Here is a 17,500-nt window from a genome sequence, read left to right on the forward strand (position 1 = left end):
TTGTAGGAAAATGCCAAGGACTGTGGAGGAGCGTCAGAGATCAGCCTATCGGTGGCGCTCTTCTTGGCTTCTCTGGCTACCTCATTGGCCCTGCGCAGATGGACTTAACCAGGCTCCATCTCTCTTATGGCCTGTGGTTCTCAGATGGACATGAGAATGTAGACTAAACAATCTTAACATTCCGTTTTTGTACATTTTCTAAAAGACCTATAACTACGTAAATAACCTACTAACACAGTAGTTCAAGTCAACTCTGGAGTAACAATAAAAGGGCTATTTTCTCATAAGACTCCTTTTCCCACACCGATAGAGAAAGAAACTAACCAGTCCTAACAAATACCTCAATTTCTTTTGTACGAGCCATGGGGTATGAGTTTGTGGACATGTGAATCGAAGGGAGAGACTGTTATTTTCATGGAGACACTGACATGGTAGAATGATTTCAGCCCTCTACTGGGCAATCCATCTTAGTGCAGACTGAAGGACAACCACCCTGACAACCTCACTCAGCTGGAGAACTGTTGCCCTAATATGTCCATCAACAGGAAAATAGAAACATTTTCTCATATCTCATTTTTATACACAGTAACATTAAGATGTACTGTATTGATACTGTTGTTTTTTTGTATGTTGAAATGAACTACCGTACCAAAACTTTGTGCTACAAAAGAGGAAGGAATATTCATCTCTAATTTATAAGCAATAATGTATGTCGTGACACTGGTGATTTGAATGGAACATGCTGGTGACAATTCCCGCAGAACTGAGGTGAGATCTAGTACAGTTTATGATTACTGGTACGCATGAAGCTTTATGAAATAATTGTCAGGGGGAGGAGACTGTTAAACAACAATAACCTACTGTCAAATGTGTATCAGAACATTACATTGTTTCTCTCTTGTTCCCAACCCCGCTGGACACAGGTCTCAATACAATCCGTATCGCTGTAGTCCAGCGCTCCGATTGAGCTGACATATGCAGCCTCCTCAAAAGTGGGAACATTGCCTTTAAATTTAAATTGCGCTATAGCGACAAATTATGGCGATACGGATTGAATTTAGCCCATACTTACATGAGAAGCTGAGAGCAGCACAGGATCAAATCAAACCCATTTTATTGGTCACATACGTGTTTAGAAGATGTTACGGCGGGTGTAGCGAAATGCTTGTTTCTTGCGCCGAAATGAGGGGTTAAGTGCCTTGCTCAAGGGCACAACAGCAGTAGATGGCACCAGAGATTTTGATGCCAGCAACCCTCTGGCCCAGTTCTTCCCTGTAAAATGACTACAAGCTCACTGTTGGTAAACATTATGATGTATTTCAATATGTGAATCATTGAAACAATCTGCATATAGTAGCTAGGACCACATATGAGATACCATAGGTGCTTTGAGACATTGAGGAATATTACAATATAGTATATTTTTCATTGTTGTCCCCTATAAGAGCTAGACCAATAAGAAACTGATACAGAAGGACATTTTCTGTGACATGTGCAAATGGTTGGTGGCAGTTGGTACTGGAAACAACGATACTGAGAAAATTCACCACTGAATTTATTTTATCAAACAAAAACATGTTTTATACATTGTAGTATAGCCATTGCTTTCATACACAGAATATTTTTCTTTATAATACAAATGGAAAAGCGCTTTCTGTCCATCCCCAGTAACTGGAGAACAAGAGGTTGACTGTGCAGTAACAGGCAAACTTACCTTCAGTGCACAATCCAAAACACCAACTACACACAACCACATTTTAAACTAAATGTATTATAGGTTATTACATCAGTAATTCTAAACTGTTGGACAACTTCAGTGGTGATCAGTAGTAATGACAGAACTACAGTATACTGGAAATCCTGAAATATCTAGGGGGACAATTTTCCCAAACCTATGAGAAATATAGTTGAATATATTGCTTTAAAGTGAGGTAGCAACTTCCTGATTCACACAGATCACCCAATAAAATAATTTGATAAAATGTGTGTAGAGATGTATGCTACTAGCAATACTGTACATCAACAACAGCAGATTACTGGCTCAGCAGAACATCTAAAACTCAGTTTATACATGATTCCAACTTGCGTCCTTTTTCCTGCTCTTGTCTACATGCGTCTAAAAATGTGGGCTCAATCAAAACACATTGTGATCCGATTGTGATCAGATCATCCTGCCCACACATTGTGTCTGAATATCTTGCAAGTGTAGACAGATCTAGACAGAGAAACCATTTAAAATAATTATTCTGCCCTCTAAGTGGCATCATTGACTGAGTACATCAATAGGTTTTACAATAAATATTATTTAGAAAGGATAGCTGTGAAAACATTTGCATAAAAGTAGGAACAGGACATCTGGTCACAATCCAGAAACAGTGGATGGCTAATAGACACATTTCTGGAAATACGGGCACAATCGGAATGTAGACCAGATCAGGAAAAAGGAACCATGTTAGCACCAGGTATAAACTGGGCTTAACACCACACTATACAGTTGTAGTGTGAGGGCTTAATCACAAATTACCCGTGCAAGGCTGAGAGATGGAAGAGGCAGTGCACATTTCAACACATCTAGGGGAGTATATTTTTATATTTCTGCCAGTAGCATTTTGATGAACTAGGATATTAACGTTCATAACCAGCACCTTTATGTCATTGGTATATAGAGATGAACGACATGTTTTGAAATGTAGCATTCATTTGTGGGAGGGAAAGAAATACAGTTGGGAGGAAGCCCCTTTTATTGAAATAAATAGCTGAAGATATCAAAGCACGAGGCAAATGTACATGATTCAGTTGACAAAATGATTTATGTGGAGAAAGAGAACACATGCAACTCATAAAAAGATAAAATCTCTCAAACACAATGTGTCCACTGTCCATTAAATGAACCTTTGAGTACCATGAGGCGCACCTCCAACATGGCCAATAATAAGGCATTGAAAGATTTGCATTCTGATTGAAAGTTTGTTTTGCACTCAGATAAATATGTCCGGGGGCAGGGTACTATGCTAAGTCACCCAACCCTCCTCTCTGCCTAGGCTACATGACTGGTGTGTGCTAAGACAGAGGTTAGGTTAAGAGGTTGCCTGTCACCGTTTGTGCTGCCTATTGGGCCTGTTTCTCCTTGGCTGTGTCCAGCTCCTCAGCTAGGTCCCCTCTCTCCTGGTTCCAGTCCTTCAGGCCCTCTGGCAGACTGGTGTCCTCTTCAAAGCTGCCTGTCCCCTCCACAAACTCCTCATAGGTTGACTTCTCCTCAAATGGTCGTGGCCCCAGCAGCTCCAGCATGTCTGCCTTGTCCAGGACCTCCTTCTCCAGGAGACGCTTCCCCACCTGGGGTGAAGAGAGAGGAACGGTGGGGTCCCAGTGACATTCATGACACAGGGTGGACATGATAAAGAGCCAGACAGCAGCTCTAGGGCCTACTACATTTCTGTTTGATCTTAAAGCTGCCATCCTTAATGGTGAAACGGTCACGTACGTTTTAAGATATTACAACAAAGAAGTTACTGCAAACCATCAACACAGTTTTTTCCTCATCAGACATCATTGCACACACGATAGAAGAGCACAATATGTACTGCCATCATGTTTTTACCATGCTGCACAACGCTCCTCAGCTCTGCTACAATAACAACGGTGGTAGGGCGGTCAGTGGTGCTGTTTCCCCATCTTTACGCCCAGCAAGAACTAAATATAGACGGGTGTGCCCTTGACAATCGAGCAGGACATGACAGAGTAATCTGAAAATCTTAAAACTACGTGATGTTCACTTAGGTCAATGCAATTCTCACCATGTCCACGCACTCCCTCTTGTCCACAATCAGCTCCATGGTCCTCTGATAGGCGCTGTCCACCAGGTCTCTGACCTCCTGGTCTATGAGCTCTGCAGTGGCCTCGCTGTAAGGCTTCTCCATCACCATCTCTCCTTGCCGAGGAAGGTCGAAAGACACCTGGCCTACCTTCTCACTCATCCCAAACTGCACTATCTGGAGACAGGAAGAGATGTGGGGATCAGAAATACAACAGGTACTGTGAGATAATTAAGCCATAAGGCCCGAGGTGGTGTGTTATATGGCTAATATACCATTGCTAAGGGCTGTTCTTATACACAATGCAACGCAGAGTGCCTGGACACTGCCCTTATCCGTGGTGTATTGGCCATATAACACAAACCCCCGAGGTGCTTAATTATAAACTGTTTACCAACGTAATTAGAGCAGTAAAAAATAAACGTTGTCATACCTGTAGTATACAGTCTGATATACCACGACTATCAGCCAATCAGCATTCAAGGACTCAAACCACCCAGTTTATAATAGATAGTAACATTTCCTAAGACAAACTCCTATCAACACTGTTGAATAGTAACCATAGCTTTTTTTAACCATCGATTGTAACTGGGGATTCATTTTAAAAGCTCTGGGGATTTATTCTGAAAGCTGTGAGGCTGAAACGTTAGCTTAGCTATCAATTAAAGTGCAGCGCTTGAACTTTCCTCTGAATGCCATACAGTAGGGTACCTGTGCGTAGGCTGACTGGGTGACCTTCTTCAGGTCGTCCTGGGCTCCAGTGGTGATCTTCCCAAAGAAGACATGTTCAGCCACACGTCCTCCCAGCATCATACACATCCTGTCAAACAGCTGCTCCCGCGTGTACAGGTACTGCTCCTTGGGGAGGTACTGGGCATAGCCCAAACCCTTCCCTCTGGGGATGATGGACACCTAGGGGAAGAGAAAAGCGACACATGGCATTAGAATAATGACAGAAAAGCAACTTTACAAATCCTGCTCCTCTAGATCACACATGCCACATATTTTAATCTCATTGTATCAACATGTGTGGTTGAATTGTGTTTTTAAACGATCAAATAAATCACATCAAATCCTATCCAAACATTTTCATCAAACTCACTCTGCAAGAGATCCTCAATGCAAAGAGAAAAATATGGAGCTGAACCTGCAGAATAGACATTTGATTGAATTGGGCCATAAAGCACCTCGTGACGTAAGCCTTAATGTCCACACAAAGAGACCGCTATGCCTGCAGACTGCTACCCGTCATGGGGACCTAGTTCGCTCTCTTGACTCATGGTTATAGAGCAAAATGAGCTCTAACAGTTCTCCCATTCTCCTACTGATTCCAGTTGTTTCTTCATTTCTTTATTTTGGGGATTTGTGTGTATTGTTTGCTATACTGCACTGTTGGAGCAAAAAATATAAGCATTTCTCTGCACCGTCGATAACATCTGCAAAATACACTATATACACAAAAGTATGTGAACATCCCTTCAAATGAGTGGACTTGACTATTTCAGCCACAAGCCGGAATGCCGACTGTGAGCCAGGCCTAATCACCCGACATCAGTGCCCGACCTCACTAATGCTTGTGGCTGAATGGAAGCAAGACACAGCAGCATTGTTCCAACATCTAGTGGAAAGCCTTCACAGAAGAGTGGAGGCTGTTATTGCAGCAAAGCGGGGACCAACTCCATATTAACACCCATGATTTTGAAATGAGATGTTCGACGAGCAGGTGTCCACATACATTACATGACCAAAAGTATGTGTACTCGACCAATAACTGATTTATGCAATTAAGACAAGCGTACTCATTTTGGGCCATGTCAATTTTGAAACTTAAATGTGTGTTAAACCCATGCATGAGAATCAAAGTTATTGTTTTAGAACCCCACTCAAATCCATTCAATATCCCCATATTCCAACCTGTGATCCAGTTGTGTGACAGACACAGTCATTGACCCGTCTGCAAGCCAATGTCAGAAACTGTTCAGTATGACCATGTGAACAGTACTGCAGTGGGACTTGGATGATTTGTATACTATTTTACACCTGGGATGTATAAGATGCGTTTTGAGACTGGACAGTATTGGGAGAGTTTGTTATTGCCCTAGCACTACATAGCTGATTCAAATAACCAAATCATCAAGCTTTGAATATTTGAATCAGCTGTGTATTGCTAGGGCAAAAAACAAAATGTGCACACAGGGGGGGGGGGGTCAAGACAAGAGTTTGGGATACCCTGCTCTATTCACACCAACACACAGTGGAAGGTGCTGCTGAGCTGTCTGTTGTGTGCAGTGTCAAAACTGCACTATGAAAGTCACATGCAAATGTGCTAGTAAAAAGTATATATATTTCTCTGGTTAGCAACCCCCAACCAAACAGCCAGGTAAGCAAAACCGGGCCTTTAAAAGAGAGAGCTACTGTACCTTCAGCAGTGGGTCAGCATGTTGCAGGAACCAACCCACTATGGCGTGGCCAGCCTCATGGTACGCTACAGTCTTCTTTTCATTGGGCTGCAGAACCTGGGTCTTCTTCTCAAGACCTACAGACAGTGAGAGACAGACAGCAGGGTTATACCTTCACCCTTCTATTACCATCCACACCTCACCTCGTCCTAAAGATGGGACATTCAGAACAGTGTTCGTTTTGTCAGCTATTTTAGAAGGAGTTGTTTTTTTGTGTTAGTGTCTATGACTAAAACACCTTTAAGTCCCATTTTAGTAATTTCATCCTTCTTATTTTTAGTTATAATCAGTTGACTAAAACTCTGGGACAATTTGTCTAGTCAAGTGGATTTCTCATCTCGTCACATTTTTGTCAACTAAAATGAAAACGAATGTTAGTTTTTTTTCCCATGGCGTCTCATCTCGTTATCGTCATTAGTTTTCTCAGGGAAAATAGGTTGTTGAGAAATATTTATTGTCATGCTATTGTTGATTTAATTAACACTGATTCACAAAGCTGAGATAACATAATAATACAAGGACATGGAAGACATTACAACCCACCTCCAATGACCCTGTCGATGGCCTGCTCAAAGTGTTTCCCTTCCACATGTGGGTTGAGATGTCTAGCAGCAATGAGGGCTGCCTCATTACACACGTTAGCTATGTCGGCTCCTGGTGAAGACAGGAAGACAGAGAGGATGTTTCAAAAACATTCACATGATAATCAACATGGCCATCTCTCACACAGAGCAGCTCAACTTGCCTGTGAAGCCTGGTGTGGCGGCAGCCATCTTCCTGGCCAGTCCGTCTTTGTCCATAGCAGGGTCCAGTTTGATGGGCCGTAAGTGCACTTTGAAGATGGACGCCCTGCCTTTGATGTCAGGTGGGCCTGAAACATGGACATGTATTGGATTTCATGAAAGGCTCATTTAGTCTGCTGATTAGGAAATTGTTATGTATGGGTTATAAATGTGTTATGAAATCCTTAGATTTACATAAAGTCTTACCGAATGGGTAGTACGTCTCAATATGAATATCAATATGCTGTATGTTGACATTTCACTGAAATTACCACAGCACAGCCTGAACTCCAGTTCAATTGAAAGACTCCATACCTATGTAAATCTGCCTGTCAAATCTGCCAGGCCTCATGAGCGCAGGATCCAAGATGTCTGGTCTGTTGGTGCCAGCCAGGACGACAACATTAGTGCTGGTGTTGAATCCTAAAAGAAAAACACTAGGGAATTACCCTCACAGTATATGCATTACAGTTCATTAAGTAAACATTTTAGAGTAAAGCAGAAAATAACAGCTTTATAACAGATGACATCATAGAGCGCCATTGTCACATAATAACAGTTATTATTTCATAAATAGGGGACACCTATGAGATTAACCAGCAATATGATAGAGAGTGTGATAGTTTGCGATCTCATTTCACCCATACTCACCATCCATCTCCACTAGCAGCTGGTTGAGAGTGTTCTCCTGCTCGCTCTGGCCACCAAAATTCCCCCCGCCCCTCTTGCGACCCACGGCGTCTATCTCATCTATAAACAGAATACAGGGGGCGTTCTTCCGGGCCATGGCAAACATGTCTCTCACCTACAGGGGGGAAACAGTCAATACTAAGTCTCTAAAACATTTTAATTCACATCCTCACAGTAAGCAATGCATTTCAAGTAAAATGGATTGAAATGTATCTATGTGGTTAGATAGCTAGTAGATACCGCTATTTTCAGCTATGATCTAAAATGCACATCATGTGATTTGAAAACGGATGTTATGGAGTCAGGTGCAAGTGTTCCCTCTGGTTCTAGTGTGAACTCACCCTGGCAGGCCCAACACCCACAAACATCTCCAGGAACTCAGAGCCGTTGACAGTGATGAAGGGGACGTTGGCCTCTCCTGCTGTGGCCTTGGCCAGCAGGGTCTTGCCTGTGCCTGGAGGTCCAGAGAGCACAGCACCCTGAGAAAACACAGCACAACACATGAGATTTAAAATACCAGTATAATGGAATGTTCATTTCTCATAGGGTATGAAAAGACAGCAAACTACATCTAAAATTAAAAGTAATTTTCTTCCTACATTGAAAGGTATTTCATGACTAGTATGACTGCTGGGCTGTTGTCCCATCCCTTAACTTTGGGATCTTGGTCCCCAGTAGGGTTGAGCGGTATCCAGATGTTCATATCGTAATACCGTCCTTCTCTCATCCCGGGATTTACGGGATTACCGGTTTAGTACAGAAGTGTGTGCATTTTTTTTAAAAAATACATTAAAAAGCCCATTGGGCGTCTATTACCAGAATGCTAACAAAATGTATCACAAGTAATAGCGAATAGCAGAAATGGAAAAAAAACGAGGCACTACCAAATGTCATTTTTGGCGAGTTTGGACATGTACAAGCGAATGTGAACGAGTGACATTGTGTAACTGAACAAAGTTGATGCATACTTGTCTGAAGCAAGAACAGTACCGGCTCTGGAGCAGCATGTGTACAGTGGTGTCTGTGTGGAGTCGCTAGGGCAATGGCCTTCCGCTAGGGAGCAATGGCCTTCCGCTAGGGAGCAATGGCCTTCCGCTAGGGAGCAATGGCCTTCCGCTAGGGAGCAATGGCCTTCCGCTAGGGAGCAATGGCCTTCCGCTAGGGAGCAATGGCCTTCCGCTAGGGAGCAATGGCCTTCCGCTAGGGAGCAATGGCCTTCCGCTAGGGAGCAATGGTCTTCCGCTAGGGAGCAATGGCCTTCCGCTAGGGAGCAATGGTCTTCCGCTAGGGAGCAATGGTCTTCCGCTAGGGAGCAATGGTCTTCCGCTAGGGAGCAATGGCCTTCCGCTAGGGAGCAATGGCCTTCCGCTAGGGAGCAATGGCCTTCCGCTAGGGAGCAATGGCCTTCCGCTAGGGAGCAATGGCCTTCCGCGAAGAGGGGGGAAAGCAGACAGGCCGAGAACGGAGAGGAGAAAACCTACAGATAAATCCCTTTGGATGAGTTGACTTCTCAAACACAGCAGAAAGCTAACAATATGGATGCCCAGTCATCCTTATTTACTCAGCTACTTACTTAGATAACTAGCAAGTTAAACTTAGGTGTCGCATTAACGCACAATTCTATGATAAAGATTGGAAATATGATGGCCATGCATAGTTTGTGCAAAAAATACCTTGCTTTTTCATAGTAAGCTAATTTACTTACAGCGTTGCACTTCTGTTGTCATCTTATGAAAATTCAGCTATTTTCTGCACTAATGTATTTTCTATAGTTGCACGTCTCTGATCACTCTATTGAAGCCAACAAAAAAAAACACTTGGCTTCATTATAAAACGCTTTCATCCGTTGTATTATTTACAAACAAGCACGTGACTGGCTTAACTGTTCAGGGAACTATGGTAAGCTTCAAAATGGAAAATAATGAGACGTGAAATGTAGAACAAAAATTTGCTTTTTCTCTTAGCGTATTGCACAAGTTGACTGCAGGTATTTACTTAAAAAGTAGATTTACAAATATAAAAATTTAATAAAAACATAAAATAGTTTCAACAGTATTGAAAAACCATCCCATGGCTATTTCCAAATACACCAGTATACTGTATACTGCCCAAGCCTAGCCCCCAGGTCCAGGTACTAATGTTGTCCCTAGGGCTGGATGATTTGGACAAAATATCATATAATAATACTTTTGAAATTTTAAGACAGTATGATTGTATTTGAAGGGATTTTATGTTTAAAATAAAAGTTCTCAATATGCTTTATGAGTAGTTTATGACTCTAGGGTGGCAAATAAGTGATTTTAAATGGGGCTTTCTCCATTTATACTGTTCAATCCAACTCCAAACAAAAAAATAATAAAACAAATTAGCATTTTGATCAATTGCTACATTTCCCGCAATTGTATTATCATTTCCGCACTGTGCAACGCAGCATGATACATACAGCATGATACAAGAAAGAAAATATAGGTAGGAACCAAAGTGTTGGTCAGTGTTTCCAGGTGACCTTCATTAGATGTTACATTACATGTTTTCTAACATGTCGCTAGCTAGCCAACATATTCATGCCTCGCCTATTCCTCTCTGATAAGAAACCGTTGCACAAACATGCTTATCTACTGTAGGCCTACACCAGCACTGGTATCAGGCAGTATTAGCTAGCTACATTTGCACTGACACATACTACAAAATATTTTTTAAACTAACCCAAGACCAGAGCCGGTTGTTTCCAATGGGAGCAAATTAATCATAATGGGCAGAATGCAATCCGCTATGCAAACTGGTTTCTGAGCTGGTCATGGGTGCACCTCAGCCACGCTCAATGTCCTAAACGACATCATAACCGCCATCGATAAGAGACATTACTGTGCAGCCGTCTTCATCAACCTGGCCAAGGCTGTCGACTCTGTCAATCACCACATTCTTATTGGCAGACTCGACAGCCTTGGTTTCTCAAATGATTGCCTCGCCTGGTTTACCAACTACTTCTCTAAGTTCAGTGTGTCAAATCGGAGGGCCTGTTGTCCGGACCTCTGGTAGTCTCTATGGGGGGCCACAGGGTTCAATTCTTGGGCCAACTCTCTTCTCTGTATACATCAATGATGTTGCTCTTGCTGCTGGTGATTCTCTGATCCACCTCTACGCAGACGACACGATTCTGTATACTTCTGTCCCCTCTTTGGACACTGTTAACTAATCCCCAGACAAGCTTCAATGCCATACAACTCTCCTTCCGTGGCCTCCAACTGCTCTTAAACACAAGTAAAACTAAATGCATGCTATTCAACCGATCAGTGCCCGCACCTGCTCGCCCGTCAACATCACTACTCTGGACGGCTCTGACTTAGAATACGTGGACAACTACCTAGGTGTCTGGTTAGACTGTAAACTCTCCTTCCAGACTCACATTAAGCATCTCCAATCCAAAACTAAATCTAGAATTAGCTTCCTATATCGCAACAAAGCATCCTTCACTCATGCTGCCAAACATACCCTCGTAAAACTGACCATCCTACCGATCCTCGACTTTGGTGATGTCGTCTATAAAATTGCCTCCAACACTCCACTCAACAAACTGGATGCAGTCTATCACAGTGCCATCCGTTTTGTCACCAAAGCCCCATACACTACCCACCATTGCGACCTGTACGCTCTCGTTGGTTGGCCCTCGCTTCATACTCGTTGCCAAACCCACTGGCTACAGGTTATCTACAAGTCTCTGCTAGGTAAAGCCCCGCCTTATCTCAGCTCACTGGTCACCATAGCAGCACCCACTCGTAGCACGCGCTCCAGCAGATATATCTTACTGGTCACCCCCAAAGCCAATTCCTCCTTTGGTCGTGTCTCCTTCCAGTTCTCCGTTGCCAATGACTGGAATGAACTGCAAAAATCTCTGAAGCTGGAGACGCGTATCTCCCTCACTAGCTTTAAGCACCAGCTGTCAGAGCAGCTCACAGATCACTGCACATAGCCCATCTGTAAACAGCCCATATATCTGCCTACCTCATCCCCATACTGTATTTATTTATTTATCTTGCTCCTTTGCACCCCAGTATCTCTACTTGCACATCTACCATTCCAGTGTTTAATTTGCTATATTGTAATTACTTCGCCACCATGGCCTATTTATTGCCTTAACTCCCTTATCTTACCTCATTTGCACTCACTGTATATAGACTTGTTGTTTTCTTTTGTTCTACTGTATTATTGACTATGTTTTGTTTATTCCATGTGTAACTCTGTGTTGTATGTGTCGAATTGCTATGCTTTATCTTGGCCAGGTCGCAGTTGCAAATGAGAACTTGTTCTCAACTAGCCTACCTGGTTAAATAAAGGTGATTCTTTTTTTAAAGAATAAGCAAGGAGGTAGGCAGCATGAGCTAGTGAGATCCTATTGGCGCATTCTACAATTTGTTTGCATATTTCCGTTAAGGAACACCTACTCTGCAGTGCGGGTGTGCAATAACTCAATTCGCACTTGCACTCCTCATAAACAACGTAATTTTTAGAAACTTTGGCAAAGGGTAAAGCCTACAAAACTTAGTTCTAGTTTTGGAAACAGAAAACTGTGTAGTGATCAAATGTTTCATAGAATTTGCAGAATGTCAGTGAATGTCCATCTCACTCCATCTTCTCCCACTGCTGTCCACTGGGCTTTTTTTCATCACCATATTTGGTAGTGAGTGGAAACGCCACTTGGATGCTTCACATTTATACATCCGGTGAAAGATCTGGCTCATCGTTCTCTCTGTGTTAGCACATTTAGCAAGCTAGCTAGCCATCCAACTAGGTATTAGCAAATTATTTTAGCAACACCTTGCTAAGAAAACAAACTAGCAGATAGTAGTTTGCAGACAGTAAGATACACAAACTAAGTGTATAGAACGCTTGTGGTACTCAGCATGTCCCCAACATCGTTGCATCCATCTGACCATGCAGAGTGAACGGCAAGAAAGTGCTCGTGACTCCGTGGTCAAGCAACTGCTCTCTCCTTAAGTGACAGGGGGCATGGTTTGGTGTGTTTAGCGGCATGCAGCAGTTGGAGGAGAGAGAGAGAGACACAACTCAAGAAGCAAAACAGAGTCAACTATAAAAACTGACAGTACACGTGCCAGAGTAGTGTATCACATTTAACAAACCAAACATTGAAATACCATTATAGAAGGTAAAGTAAACACCGGTATATGGTAACATACGGTATACCGCCCAGCCGAGTTGTTCCATCCCTTACCTTTGGGATCTTAGCCCCCAGGTCCAGATACTGCTGGGGGTTCTTCAGGAAGTTAACAAACTCCAGAATCTCCAGCTTGGCCTCCTCACAGCCAGCCACATCCTTGAACTTGGTGTTGATGTTGTCCTTCATCATTTTTGCTGTTGATTCGCTCATGCTGAAGGGACCACCTCTTCCACCCCCAGCGCCTCCTCCCATTGGTCCCCGCCGCAGGGTGAAAAGCAGGAAACCAATCAACAGCAAGGTTGGAATCATGCTCATCATAAATGACCTGTAGGAGGAAGGAAAATTGTAAAATGATGATGACAGTCAGTTAAAATGTTAGCTTGTACATGAAATTGGACATATAAAACAAAGCTCAGAGTGAGAAATAGTCTAGCCCTATTGAGGCATGAATACGCGTGTGTCGGCATTAACTCACCCATCACTCTCGGAGTTGTACATGACAGCTGCCCTATGAGAGGGCTCCAAGCCAAGCTCGTGATGAGCTGCCTCCAAGTTCCTCTCGAAGGTGTCCACACTACCGATGTTAAACCACACATAGCTCTGGGGAAAGACCACCAACACAACAAGTCAATGGATACTCTTTACCACTAGAACCTTTCAGCCTATCAGTACCGGCTAGAGAATGTTGCCGAGTGTCCCCTTTTAGCATATGCATCAGATGCATATTAACCTGGAAGGTGCGCAAACATAAGCACCAACGCTTGATAAAGAGTGCATAAACTATTGTAAAGGATTAATTGCATGACAAAATATTTGTGGAAATATATCAATAAAAAAAAACAACAATAGTTTTTGTTTAGATAGAGTCAAGGAAATGTTTTGTATAATATAATAAGTCCTAGAAAAAAAACATAGGCCTGTAGCCTATTTTAGTTTCCCTTACAATCAAAACATTAGTGTAATCCACTTAATAAACTTTATTTGTAGATTTGATTTGTAATAAGAGTTATAGTAATTATTTACGTTCAGTTACAGAGAATGGTATCAACCTGCAAGGTCAAATTATTTGCTGCTGACAAATAGGCAAAACACAAACTCATCAATACACTATGGTTTTTCTAAATTAAATCAACCTCTTCACCCTGCTTATCATTAAGTTAAGCCTAATTTAAATTGCATTGTGAAGTAAGGTGCACAATTATCCCCCATTCATCCATTTGGCATTAAATCAGTGAGGAGAGAGACACACATTATTGTTCCGATTCCAGAGAAAGGAATTTTCACCTACCGCATCAGCCTCTGCTCCTGGTACTAGAATGACTCGGACATACTGTTTATTGACAACCTCTAAACGCTCGACCTGTGTAGAGAACAGACAACGCATAAGGCCTATTCTTGCAGTGCACAGACAGCAACATACAAAAAAAAATTATATAACAAAATAATGGAAACAAAATAATTCTGTGTCTGAGCAGTTACATCACCTTGGCATTATGATTGTACTAATAAACAACATGTATTTCTATAAACAGTATCTCTATATTCTTCACTGAATTGTTGTACTTTGTCTCACCATTCCTCTACCAAGGTAGCGTTGGACAAAGTCCTTCCAAGTGATCTCCTTGCCTGTGTCTCTGAATTGATAGTAGAGCGTGGCAGAGGATATCCCAGCTAGTACCACTGCCAGGGCACGGAAGTCTTTCTCATCCCATGGGATGTCACCCTAGAAAGGCAGAGGAAAGGTCAACATGTTGAGGTATCTGCATCCAGTGCCATAGAACGTCACACACACATATATACCTACCTCAATCCCTCCAGTACCCTGCACATTGAGAATGGTACTGACCTGTATATACACTGAGTGTACAAAACATTAGGAACACCTGCTCTTTCCATGACAGACTGAGCAGGTGAATCCATGTAAAAGCTATGATCCCTTATGGATGTAATTTGTTAAATCCACTTCAGTCAGTGTAGATGAAGGGGATGAGACAGGTTAAAGAAGTATTTTTAGGCCTTGAGACAACTGAGACAAGGATTGTGTATGTGTGCCATTCAGAGGGTGAATGGGCAGGACAAAATAGTGCCTTTGAATGGGGTATGGTAGTAGGTGCCAGACGCACTGGTATGAGTGTGTCAAGAACTGCAATGCTCCCGGGTTTTTCACATTCAACAGTGTCTCATGTGCATGAAGAACAGTCCACCACCCAAAGAACATCCAGCCAACTTCACATAACTGTGGGAAGCATTGGAGTCAACATGGGTCACCGTCCCTGTGGAACACTTGACACCTTGTAGAGTCCATGCCCCGACAAATTGAGGCTGCTCTGAAGGCAAAAGGGGATGTAACTCAAAATTAGGAAAGTACAGTAATGTTTTATAAACTCAGTGTACTTGCATTCTCGTGTTTCTTCATCTTATCTCAAATCTCTTGTGTTTTCTTCTATTTTTTATGATCTATATTATTACTGCACTGTTGGGAAATGTACACCTGTTGTATCCTGTGCAAGTGGCAAATAAACTTTTAACCCACTGTTAAGGGAATTTTTATCTATAATGACTAATTATGTATACATTTCAATCAGGATGTACTAATCAGAATACAATTATGGTACTGTATATGTACTAATCAAAATACTAAATATTACTGTATATGTATGAATTTTCTAATCTGATCCCAGTACTGAAGTGAATGTGGTCAGGAGTTTAGTAAAAATGACAGTCTGTTCAATGGTACAAATGAATCAGACTGGCTAGAATGCTTATCTACACAAGAAAACCTTAACTAGTAAATTGTATTAAATTGGTAGGGAGACGGATGTGGGAAGGCTTGAGACACGGCCTTGGTACTGGAACGGAGGTGTGTGAACGTGGGCAAAAGTTGGAACAATGACAGTCTGTTCCTTTGTACAAATTAATGAACTATCTCCAGATGGCAGGGACGGACTATCTCCAGACTGTCTAGAATGCTTATCTACACTGACTGACCTTGGCTCTAGGCGAGGAGGGAAGGCTTGAGATCTATAGAGCCTTTCTACCAGTGTCAAGAAGAGATGGAACATTTAGAAAACGCTGACGTCATTTTCAGTTTATAACCTGTGGTAAAATGTGTATGAACGAGTACTCTCTTGAATTAAACGCTGTTACCTGACTTTTAAGACCGGGGCTCTGTCCATTCTTATAAAATGAGGGTCTTACAAACCCTTCGAATGCATTGACAGAGTGTTTAATTTTGATTGGGAATTAAAACAGAGGAATTTAGAATTCCTTCAACACCCACACAAACAATACCACCCGCTCCTTGATTTGACATGTAAATACCTACATGTACATATTACCTCAATTACCTCGACTAACCTGTGGCCCTGCACATTGACTCTGTACCGGTACTCCCTGTATATAGCCTCGCTACTGTTATTTTATTGTTACTCTAATTATTCTTACAACTGCATTGTTGGTTAAGGGCTTGTAAGTAAGCATTTCACTGTAAGGTTGTTTTATTCGGTGCATCTGACAAATACAATTTGATTTCAAATATCCCTCATAGAATAGGGTGTAATACTATATAGACAGACCATTCACATCACACACCTTCTGCATGCGGCTCCACCAATCTTTCCCTCCTCCTCTTTTCCCTCCGCCTCCACCGCCACCTGATTCCTTCCCTTTACCATCTGCCAATCAAAAGTGAATGACAGCATTACCACTGCATACCACTAACATTTGCCTCTATAGCAATGCGGTTCATGATTTTATGTAACAGACACTTCTAGACATGTCTCTTGGGTCTTACCTTTTGGCGGCTCAGTGGAGTACAGTAGTCCATGAGATGTAAAGATTCCATCAGGTGACAATAACTTACTTTGAGCAAGCCTCTGAGGAGGAAAGCATTAACATCCGGATTATGGGAAAGAGTTTGATTTAAAATTGGTTGTGTAGCTAGCTAGCTAACAGCTAACTTGGCTAACTAGTTTGTTGACCTAACGTTACTGCACTGCCTAGAAGTAGCTAGGCTAGCTAGCTAACTAATATAGGCACACAGTTCTGACAGCACAATAACAGTTCTAGCCATTGTTTGTGTTGTATAGAACTAGCTAAAATGGCTAATTAGTTTATGCCTAATTTCAGTTGGCTTAACGAACACAAAACAACCTTACCCTGACCGTGGAGCCACGATAGCCGGGCAGCACAGAGAAGTTCCTTGACACCGAATTGCGTACACATGCTCTCACTGCGATCCGTAGAGACAAAGCAGCCGTCGAGAGAAGCCCTAACATTTGAGCCATTCTCCCGCTGGCACTTGCCCTCCACTCTTTGAAAAAATATCAAATGTTCTAGATATTCTGTCTTCCTACAGTTCATCAGTGTGACAGTGTTGGATAACAGCCACAGTCATTACATACTGCAAGAGCAAGAATGTCAGAGCAAGACCACTAAGGACCCCAATAAATTGACCAAAATGATGCCTGACAATCTGGATTGGAATGGAAATGTTTTCCCGTTGATTCTTAGGGTATGGTCAACAATTGCATGTAAAATATAACAATATTTAAAATACAGTATATCAAGGATGATATGTGT

At 42.2% G+C, this 17,500-nt stretch overlaps 2 protein-coding genes across 3 annotated transcripts in view; one reads left to right on the forward strand and one right to left on the reverse strand.

Moving 5' to 3' along the window:
* Positions 1-2,867, forward strand: part of LOC110522741 (voltage-dependent calcium channel subunit alpha-2/delta-4-like) — an 84,098-nt gene extending 81,231 nt beyond the window's left edge. For both annotated transcript variants that reach the window (XM_090231221.1, XM_090231222.1), the window contains one exon: positions 7-2,867. In XM_090231221.1, the coding sequence (XP_090087347.1) occupies positions 7-108 (102 nt within the window). In that variant the 3' untranslated portion in view covers positions 109-2,867. The remainder of the gene's footprint in view (positions 1-6) is intronic.
* Positions 1,538-17,498, reverse strand: LOC110521368 (mitochondrial inner membrane m-AAA protease component AFG3L1). The gene is made up of 16 exons (XM_021598871.3): positions 17,077-17,498; positions 16,713-16,794; positions 16,511-16,593; positions 14,493-14,642; positions 14,208-14,279; positions 13,395-13,519; positions 12,974-13,244; positions 8,085-8,222; positions 7,705-7,858; positions 7,369-7,476; positions 7,017-7,142; positions 6,815-6,925; positions 6,233-6,348; positions 4,524-4,724; positions 3,795-3,989; positions 1,538-3,333 (listed from the first exon to the last, which is right to left on the reverse strand). The coding sequence occupies exons 1-16, from the start codon at positions 17,203-17,205 to the stop codon at positions 3,109-3,111; spliced, it is 2,286 nt and encodes a 761-aa protein (XP_021454546.2). The 5' UTR covers positions 17,206-17,498; the 3' UTR covers positions 1,538-3,108.
* Between the last annotated feature and the right edge of the window lie 2 nt (positions 17,499-17,500).

The sequence above is a fragment of the Oncorhynchus mykiss genome, chromosome 4 (assembly GCF_057628025.1).
Source record: "Oncorhynchus mykiss isolate SJ-2025 chromosome 4, ASM5762802v1, whole genome shotgun sequence".
In the NCBI taxonomy this organism is placed as follows: domain Eukaryota; kingdom Metazoa; phylum Chordata; class Actinopteri; order Salmoniformes; family Salmonidae; genus Oncorhynchus; species Oncorhynchus mykiss.

Excerpts from the sequence above, each read along its gene's own strand:
- LOC110521368 (XM_021598871.3), bottom strand. The coding sequence starts at position 17,205 with ATGGCTCAAATGTTAGGGCTTCTCTCGACGGCTGCTTTGTCTCTACGG. Across the intron at positions 14,643-16,510 it reads GGTGGAGCCGCATGCAGAAG|GGTGACATCCCATGGGATGA; the intron begins GTGTGTGATGTG and ends CTGCCTTTCTAG. Across the intron at positions 4,725-6,232 it reads ATGCTGACCCACTGCTGAAG|GTGTCCATCATCCCCAGAGG; the intron begins GTACAGTAGCTC and ends CTCTTCCCCTAG.